The sequence below is a fragment of the Peromyscus leucopus genome, chromosome 1, assembly GCF_004664715.2.
Source record: "Peromyscus leucopus breed LL Stock chromosome 1, UCI_PerLeu_2.1, whole genome shotgun sequence".
NCBI lineage: Eukaryota > Metazoa > Chordata > Mammalia > Rodentia > Cricetidae > Peromyscus > Peromyscus leucopus.
The window spans coordinates 6,999,976-7,010,599 of NC_051063.1; the positions used below are offsets into that span (position 1 = coordinate 6,999,976).

General features: G+C 36.6%; 1 protein-coding gene across 1 annotated transcript; it reads left to right on the top strand.

The window, feature by feature from the left end:
* The first annotated feature begins 7,819 nt into the window (after positions 1–7,819).
* Positions 7,820–8,749, top strand: LOC114703469 (olfactory receptor 5B3-like). Its single transcript, XM_028884316.1, has one exon. The coding sequence runs from the start codon at positions 7,820–7,822 to the stop codon at positions 8,747–8,749; it is 930 nt and encodes a 309-aa protein (XP_028740149.1).
* The last annotated feature ends 1,875 nt before the right edge of the window (positions 8,750–10,624 follow it).

The following is a 10,624-nucleotide window of genomic DNA, read 5'->3' on the forward strand; positions in this document are numbered from 1 at the left end:
AAGGACTTTATGAAGAGGACCCCAATAGTGTAGGCATTAAGACTTAAAATCAATAATGATACCTTATGAAGGTGAAAATGTTCTGTACAGTAAAGGGCAATAAAGACTAGCAAAGTGTCAGACTACAGAATGAGAAAAGAATCTTCACAAATTATATATCTGAAAAAGGGTTAGTAACTAGAATATTAAAACAACAATAGCAACAAGAAATCCTTAGCATCAAAACACTCCCACCCTTATTAAAAATGGGTATAGAACTAAACGGAGTTCTCAAAAGATGAAACATTAATGATTGTGAAATACATAAAGAAGTGTTCAACATCTTTAGCCATCAGGAAAATAAAAACTTAAACTACTTTAAGATTTTATTTTATACCTGTCAGAATGTTCAAGATAAATGAAACAAATAACAATGGGTGCTGGCAATGATGCAGGGAAAAGGAATACTTTCTTATTGGTGGTGGGAGTGCAAACTGGTACAGCCATTATAAAAATCAGTGTGGAATTTTCTCAATAAGCTGAGAATAGATCTACCACAAGATCCAGCCATACTATTCTTGGGCATATGTCTAAAAGACTCCACACTTAATACAGGGATATTTGCTTATCAGTGTTTACTGATGTCATATTCATAATTGCTAGAAAGTGGAAACATCTTAGATATCCATCATCCAATGAATGGCTGGTGAAAATGTGGTTCATTTATATAATAGAATATTATTCAACTGTTAAGAAAAATGAAATTTTGCAGGTAAGTAGATGAAGTTAGAAACAGTCATCCTGGGTGAGGTAACCCAGATCCTGAGTGAGATAACCCAGATTCAGAAAGACAAGCATTGTCTGTAATAATAGCATATAGCCTCCTTTAAGCTTTTGATATGTGTTTTTCATTTGTTACAACCATAGAGGTTAGGAAGCTGGTAAATAAACAGGGTGGGGTGTGTGGATCATCCAGGGAAGAGAAATAGAATATAGTGTTATAAAAGAATAAAGGGAAAACCCGAATAGATGGATTAAATGGGAGATGAGAATGGGAGGGCAGGGAGGAAACATGGGAGGAACAATTGACACTGAAAATATTTCTAAAGCCATACAGACTAACTACTGTAGATGCTTCCTAAAATATACACATATATTAAAGGAATTTAAATTGAATTACAATATATGGGGGGGGCAAGAAAAATGCCCCAACTAAACTTATATGTTACTTAGTAAGACCCCTAGAGCCCAAAATTGGTCAGAGATTATGGAGTCATTGGCCAAAGAGTCTCATAAACCTCTCTAAACTTCACAGTTTATTGCCAGTGCTATTGGTCATCTTCCTAACTTGACAGTAAGGCCCTGTTGCTGAAGATACCACTTATTTATGCCATCTAGCATCTAACCTCTAATGGAACAAATGGAGAAATCAAGCATCACCTCTAATGACTAGTGTTCATGGTGTTGCCATACATGCTACCAGAGGAAAAGAGTAATCATCAGTCTCACATAGCTACAAACGAGGAGAGAGAGAGAGAGAGAGAGAGAGAGAGAGAGAGAGAGAGAGAGAGAGAGAGAGAGAGAGAGAGAATAGTGACTTGCTTGCAAGATATACTGGTGTAAAAGTGGCCAACACTATTATGGGGGAAGCCAACAACAGTCTGATTGGATTTAAGGTCCTTTGAATGGCATGGAACCTATGCCTGAAAAATCTATAAAGTGGTATGATTGGTAGGGCATAGGCCCTAGGGGAAAACCTGCTATTTTTATTTTGCTTGAAGAACAGAGCAATGAAATGGCCATGGTGAATTATGCTATAACTGTATAGAATATTACATTGGTCAACCCTCATTAGAGAAATTTCTCCATTCAGTAAAATCACTGATAATTAACTGAGACCCATAACTGGGCAATGTGCGGAATGTGAGAGACTTTGGAGCCCTCACCCCTAAGTGGGGTATCTTTATCAAACACTTCCCTTCAAGGTCAGGGATCTCTGTGGAAGAAAAACAGAAAATTGTAAAAGCCAGAGGTGATGAATGCTCCAAGTTGGGGAGGATGTTGGGAGAGATGGAGGAATTGAACTCTAATCAGTATATATTATATGAAAAAAATCAATCTTTTCAGTTAAAAATAGAAAAAAATCTTAAAATTGTATAAAAAAATTTACATCAATAAATACAATACAAAATAAAATAGTTTTCTTAAGGAAAGATTGCTGACACTTTACTCTTTTATGGTATTCTGTTCTAATTTTGTTGTGATGCTGCTGATGTAGAACCACTAGGTTCTGGTGGTGCATATTGCTCTTTATGTTGTTGAATGTATTCTTGCCCTGTCGTCTACCCATCTCTTCCTCCATTTGGTGTAAATGGTGTCCGTGTCTTAGGGAGCCACTCAGTCCATTTGGAGCTCTTGGTCCAATTGAAGCTGACAGAGTCTGTGTCTCAGGGAGCAGCTGTAGTCTTGGTGGATGGATGGGTGGGTTTGGGGGGTGGAGTGGGGCTTGTAGCTTACAGGGTCTGGTAGATGGGTGGTAGTCAGGCCTGCCTGCAGGAGTCCTGCCTAATGGTCTGCAAGGGCAGGCAAAAGAGTCAGAGACACCCCCATTCCCTTTATTAGGAGTTCCACAAAAAACCTAAGTGAAACAACCACAACATATATCTAGAGGACCTAGTAATGACCCATCCAGGATCTGTGATTGTCATTTCACTCTCTGTGAGCCCCTACAATCCCTGCTTAGTTGATTCTGTGGGCCATATTCTTTTGGTGTACTTGACCCCCTCTGACTCCTACAATCCTTCTTGCCTCTCTTCCATGGGGTTCCCTGAGCTCTACTTAATGTTTGCTGTAGGTCAATATGGTGATATTTTATTTGTACTAAAATGTGATTTTATTTCTATGTTAATAAATAAAGTTTCCTGGGGATCAGAGCTAATAGCAAGCCATAGCAGAGCTGGGCGTTCGTGGCACATGCCTTTAGTCTCAGCACTTGGTAGACAGAGCTAGGTAGATCTCTGTGTGGTCAAGGATACAGCCAGCATTGGAGACACATGCCTTTAATCTCAATACCAACCATAGAAGACCTGAAGGTCTACACAGACAGGCAGTGATGAGGCGGTCATGTGGTTGGGCTTACAACCAATGAGAAGACAAAACAGAAAGTGTATATAAAGACAAACAGACAAGAAGGAGGTCTCTCTCTTGGCTAAAGAGGCTAGCTGCAACAGACGGGTAAGGCTCTTAGCTCTGATCTCTTGGCTTTCTTCTTTGCATTGGTTCTGTGTTTCTTATTTAATAAGATGGTTGGTTACTTCTACAGGTCTCTGCTTATGCTCCCATCAGCTGCTGGAGGAAGTCTGTCAAGTTACGCATTGACCTGTGAGTATAGGAGACTATAATTAATAATTTCACTGATATTTTTATGCTCAAGCACTTACAAGTTATATCCTGCCCATTCTACTTTGGTTGTCTCATTCATCACATGCATTTTTTCATAAATTTTACAACATAGTTTGTCTTGAGTTTATTGGAAAATTTGTGCTATTCACCTATTGAGTCATACCTCAGTTGCATACTAATCTTCTTGGTTATTTCAATTGCTGTCATTCCAGTATTATTGACATAAAAATTGTGTAGTTGTGTATGGTGTGTGTGTGTAGACTTTCTGACTTTCTGTAGATAGATATGAGAAAGTCAGAAAGAAGGAGTATTTGTTGTTTGGAATTGACTTCAGGGATTTATGGAGGTAGAAAAATCCACTTGGAACTGATTGTTCTATTGACATTTAACAGGAAAAAAGGCCAGTATCAGTGTCAGCTCTCAAGAATCATTCTTGTCATGTCTCTTTTCACTCATTTGTCTTTAAAGATGGTTGTTGTCTTTTTTTTTTAGCTCCAGCCATCTTTATTTATACATCAAAAACAAGCATGCTTTTCCATAATAACAAACATGTTTTTTCCATCCTCCATTAACCCCCAGCAAAAACAAATATGTCAAATGTGTTTTTCCCAACTTTAACATCAAAACATCTTTAAACCCAAAACAACAGTTATCATTTTGCTGGCTTGGCCAATTATTGAGTTGGGTACATCCTGTCTTTACAAAACTAAAAGGTAATTGACACAGGCACACATTTTCAAGAACGACAATATCATTCAAAACATATTTACAGAAATAGGGGTGATCTGCCTCCGATCCTGTCAGCTCTGAATCAGAACAGCTCCTAGGCTCTTTCAGACAGCTGGCTTCCCCAGACAAGAAACCTGAGAAGCATCAGCTCCCAAAGAATTTTAGGGGGAAATATTGGAGAAAAATTGGGTTTCCAGGAATGATCACATCTGTTCCATGCAAGATTGACAAAATGACACTAAATCTACCAAGAGAATCATCAATATCACGAGAGAGAAGAGAGAATGCAGGCCGCGTGGTCCCAGCAGTATCCTGAAGTCCACTGGTCCTTGGCGAGTAAGACTGTCCCTGTGGGCTTTTACCTCATCTGGATCTGTTGGACAAGCACTCATATACTGGTCCAAAACTAGACCGCAGGGCTCCCAACAGAGAATCATTGGTCTGAGGGCATATAATCAACCCAATATGGCAGGAATTTAACAAAGTTGGTCATATTGCTCCCACAGTCAAGAAGCAAGGGTAGATGAATGCTAACACCCAGCTGCTTTCTCCTTTTTTCCTTTTTATTTATCCTAGGATGGTGGTTGTTGTCTTTTTAAAGATTCAAGTTCTCTTACTATTTATGGCTTCCATGGTTCCTGATGAGAAATTCTCTATTATCCCATCTATGAATCCTTTCCCTATGGCTGTAAAAGCTGTGTGTTTCTTGAGGTTCTGTGACAATATATTTGACCTTAAGTGGTTTCATTGTTGTGTGTGTGTGTGTGTTTGCATGGGTGTGTGTGTTTCTATATTATCTTTCTTGGCTTATATATGTTTTTGGATGGGAGAAGATTATTTCTTTTACAAATTTGCATTTTGGGACATGTGTGAAAATTGCTTATGATCATATGTAATAAGAAATTTTCTATTATCCTGTCTATGAATCCTTTCCCTATGGCTGTAAAAAGCTGTGTGTTTCTTGAGGTTCTGTGACAATATATTTGACCTTAAGTGGTTTCCTTGATGTGTGGGTGTGTGTGTGTGTGGGTGTGTGGGTATGTGTATTTCTCTCTATATTATCTTTCTTTGCTTATATATGTTTTTGGATGGGAGAAGATTATTTCTTTTACAAATTTGCATTTTGGGACATGTGTGAAAATTGCTTATGATGATGTGTAGTTGAAAGTGTGACTCTATCTCTGGCTGGCAAAAATTCAATCCCAGGATTGATGTGTGATAGTAATGCATATAAGTGTTAAAGAAGAAAGCCATTTTCTGAGGAAGGAGCACTGTTGGGGGAAGGAATGGTGCCAGCATGAAGTGGTGTGAAGAGATGGAGTAACGGACTGACAGAGGTGGACCAACAGGAACCAAGGTGTAAAATGTTACAATGAAAAACCCATCACTTTGCATGTTTATTTAAAATACAGGAAAAACTTTGGTCAGGATATACTGTATGAGAGAAGAAACTATTTTCAGTAAAAATAATAAGCAAAATAAAAACACATTAAAACTATATCCTAAGAAGATTTCTTGAAATATGTTATAGAATGTTCCCAAATGAAAATAAAATAAAAAAATCATTACTAATTTAAAATTTCAAAGCCAATTCATGAAAGTAATACAAAATTATCTGTGCATATTAAAGTAACCAAGTGATTCTCATGGGTCAATTAATTGCTTTCTCCACATAATGTAGGGACAGAAGCTGTAGGTAGACTCCTGGGAGAAGTCTGTATAATTTGCTCCAGATCTGCATATGAGAGACTATGAAACACAAATACGACTCCATACTACAGTTTTGAAGGAATGAACTTCATGTCCTGCTTCATTGGTTAATGGTTTTTTATTTCAGTCATAATAGTTAACTGTAAAGCCTTCTGCCCAGAGGATTAACTAGGAGCCTCAACCACGGTGAGAGAAAATATTAAAAGAAAAAAACATTAGGCTGGTATACTTTTAAATTGTTAACCTAGTCTGGAGATTTTCACTGACATCTCTTATTCATCCTTACAGCTAGAATTTGCAAAATATGTGGCAGATGTGACATTATCATGACATTACCTATAAAGCAGAAAGAAATTATGGTTAACTTGGACAATGATCTATGTTAACACTCATTCTTCTATTTTTTTTTCTGCACAGAGAACTTAGAATCTTTTTAATACAACTAGGAGAGCATGTGCTTGTAACCACATTTAGGCCTCATTCCATTGCTGACTTTGTATCAGACTGACTTATTTCAGTGAATAAATTTTTCTCCTCAAGAAAACTGGTGAGGGTGAATATACAGTAAATAGTGTAATTCATGTCAATCCAGTGGCAGATGTACCCTCTGTGACTTATTGAAAAAGTGAAAATATTATTTTCAGTAGTTTCCAAAAACTAAGTTCTAAGTGAGGTATAGATATAGACATTTTCATCCTAGGTAATTTACTGATTGCACTCATGTGATACACAAAGCTAAGATTAAAAAACTTAAATATCTCAGTGAATGACACTGACCAATTAGAGTTTTATATTTAGAATATGTTCATCTATCATAGGAGGTAATAAACAGGCAACAAAAAACATATAAAAACAAAAAAAGGGAAATGATCCTTGCTTAAGTGATAAATTGTCCTGAATGAGTTACCAGGGACTGTGTTTTAGTGCTTTCTCTGAATTCATATCATCGAGAGGAAACAATAAATGCGATCTAACTGTTTAAATCAGTTGTTGGTAAGTGACAAATGTGGAAGTGTTGAACTTTATTGAGTTCAGAAATGAACTGGAAGATATATTTGTTGTTCATTTATTAATTTAAGAATTAATTAGCATATGGAAAACACTTTTCTTTTTCTATTTAAGTTTTTCATGCAATATGTTTTGATTATGCTTTTGTCCTCCTCTAATTAATCCTAGATCCTGTCTACCCAGCCAACTTTGTGTCTTTTCTCTCTCTCTCTCTCTCTCTCTCTCTCTCTCTCTCCACTTCCTCTCAAAAAACCTCACAAAGTGAAAACCAAACCAAACAAAAAATCAATAGAACAAAAATTTGAGAAAAATCCAAAAACAAATAAAAATCTTACAAAAACCATGGAGTTCATTTTGTAGAGGCCAACTACTCCTCTGCATGGTACCTGCTCTGTGATATGGTTGATATACCCAGTGCAACTGCATTGGAGAAAGATGATTTTATCTTTTCCAGTGTGTGTCATTTACAGATAGTTTCTTGATTTCAAGTTTGAGCCTGTGTCTACTTTCCCCTCTTCAGGTTGGGGCTACTCTGGCTGGAACTTCTGCATGCTGCCATAGTCTGTGTGAATCCATATGTCTATCAGTCCTGTTGAATCTGAAAGACACTGTTTCCTTGGAGTCATCCATTCCCTCTGGCTCTTACAATCTTTCCACATCTCCTTCCACATAGTTCCTTCAGTCCTATGAGATGTTTGGTGGAGACATCCCATTTGGGACAAGGTTCTCCAAAGTGTCTAACTCTCTGCACACTGATGAATACCACTTTTAAATTATATGCATTACTTTTTATATTTAATAGCATGTGACCATATATGTAGCAAACACATTAAATTGGCATTCAAAGTCCAGGCTTTGGCAGAGAATCTTTACAAACAAGTTGTTAATACAATGAATGTCTATATCTTGTGTTTATGCTTCTTAATTTCAAGTTCGTTATTTTCATATTCCTTTTCTTTCTCATTGCCACAGAGCATTAAGTGACTGTCAGATGACAATGATGAACAGGACAGAAGTAACACAGTTTATCCTCATGGGACTGACCAATGACCCAGGCCTGCAGCTTCCCCTCTTCATCACTTTCCTCCTCATCTACATCATCACCTTGATTGGGAACCTGGGGATGATCCTGCTGATTCTCTTGGATTCTCGGCTCCATACCCCCATGTACTTCTTCCTTGGTAACTTGTCCCTGGTTGATTTTGGTTACTCTTCAGCTGTCACTCCCAAAGTCATGGCTGGGCTCCTTATAGGAGACAAGATCATGTCTTACAATGATTGTGCTGCTCAGATGTTCTTTTTTGCAGCCTTTGCTACTGTGGAAAACTTCTTGTTGGCCTCAATGGCCTACGATCGCTATGCAGCAGTGTGTAAGCCCCTACACTATGCCTCCTCCATGAATACAAGTGTGTGTGTGTGTCTGATCATGGGCTGCTATGTTCTTGCTTTCTTGAATGTCTCAGTCTACACTGGGGATACATTCAGTCTCTCCTTCTGTGAGTCTAATGTGGTTCATCACTTTTTCTGTGATATGCCAGCAGTCATGGCTCTCTCTTGTTCTGATAGACATATTAATGAACTAGTTCTCATTTGTCTAGCCAGCTTCAATATCTTTTTTGCTCTCATAATAATATTAGTATCCTATATTGTAATTTTCATAACGATCTTTAAGATGCACTCAAGAGCAGGGCATCAAAAGGCCATATCTACTTGTGCTTCCCACTTCACTGCAGTTTTTATTTTCTATGGAACAATAATCTTCATGTATTTGCAGCCCACCTCTAGACATACAATGGACAATGACAAAATCGTGTCTGTGTTCTACACCATGGTCATCCCCATGTTGAACCCTCTAGTTTACAGCCTGAGGAACAAAGAGGTCAAGAGGGCATTCATGAAAATGGTTCTGAAGGAAAAATAATTATTATAACATTAAATATAGATGATTAAAATTCATTCTTATGAGACCTTCTGCATATACTTGTTTGTATTTTAACCATACTAGTTCAAGATCAGACTTCTTATTCATGTCTCTGCATATCATTTTCTTCCAAGAATCAAAGAACTTTATACTTAGAAGCACAATGTGTCACAAAGAATATTTTTGATTTTTTTGAGTTTGATTTGTCAAAAACATTTTTTTACCATTATTAATACATTCAAATATTTCTTTTCACTTTTTCCTTCTGGTATATCATGATAGTTAATCTTCATTGCCAACTTGACTGGAGTCTTAATCCCCATTGAAATATACTTCAGGGGATGTCCACTAGTGTGTTTTTATGTTTGCTGTTATTTTATTGCAGCAGCCATAAGAATGATGCAAATTTACTATGGGGTATGTTTTGGGAAAATTTATCATTAAAATTTCCTATCCCTGAAATTGTCTTTCTTTGAAAAATTTTCATTGTTAATTTAATTTCTGTACTTGTTTTCTCTCTTCTGGTTAGTTTTACACACACACACACACACACACACACACACACACACACACATATATATGTATATATATACATATATATATATACACACACATATATATATATATATACACACACATATATATATATATATTCAGGAATTTGTATTTTTCTGTTATTGAATCTGATGCTCTGTGGGATGTTTAGAATATTCTGTTACAGAGCCATTTCTTATTATGGCCTCTACTTAGAATTACTAATTTCAGATCATTTGATAAATGGTTTCAGAGAACAAACCTAAATGATGAATATATTGCCTTTAGAGGACACATAGTTATTAAACTTTTTGTTTTTGTAAGAAATTCTTGGTATAACAATCTATCATATACCTTTAAAGAGCTCTGCCAACATATCTCATACTATTGTATTTCTAGAAAATTCATTGAGATAGAAGACCCTTTAATATTTCTTGAACTAATTTTATACAACCTGCCACTCTATGCCTTACTATTAAGCCTACTGAAGTTTTTACATCTAGATCACTAAGTTCACTTAGCAAAATGTCATGATGTAATGGGTCTGTAAAAAAATTTGTGTATGGGGAGAATGATTAAGTTCCCTGAGACATAATCACTCATGTGTAAAAGTTGATACTGCAGCTAAACACGATGTTGTGGGAGCATTGCCAGGAGAAATCAAAGTAACTTTTTTTTTTAGTGTTCACTGGCAGGGATGAATAAAATCATTTGCTATCAATACAGCTGTGAACCAAATACCAGAATGTGTGTTAATTGCTAGAGTGATGAAGCCATCACTCACATAGGAGCTTTTAATTTGTCATTAAGATCAATATTTCCCTGTTAAATTCCAAGAGCCATCACTTTTTTTTGCAGAGGTTAAGAGGACATGCTAAATAATATACACTGTAGTCACATACCTATTCATCTTTTCAGATCCCAATTGTGCCACCAACTTCTACAATCTTCTGGTAATATTATATTGTTTTTGGTTTACTGTTTATCAGATAGAGGCAGTTCTAGTGACTTCTCTTTGTTCTTTACCACAATTTTTTAATAGCTTTGGAAGGGTCATGTGAACAAGTTAAGCATGACATCTGCTAAGGTTAACTGTTCCAAATATGTACTCTGGAATTTAGGAAATAATTATAGGTTGATGATTGGGCGGGTTCATCGGGAGGCAAGCGTAGGACAAGTTTGCAATTTTCACCTGACCTCCATAAAGGACCACACTTAACTGGTGAAGCACAATGGAAATCTTATTCTAAAATTAGCCTCAATTGAGAGAAATGACCAATAGTTTCTCCAAATTTCAGTTATCTCTATTATTACTTCATAATTATCCCGATAAAAGATCAT

Bases quoted from the DNA above. Each gene is read 5' to 3' on its own strand.
- LOC114703469 (XM_028884316.1), top strand. From the start codon at position 7,820: ATGACAATGATGAACAGGACAGAAGTAACACAGTTTATCCTCATGGGA.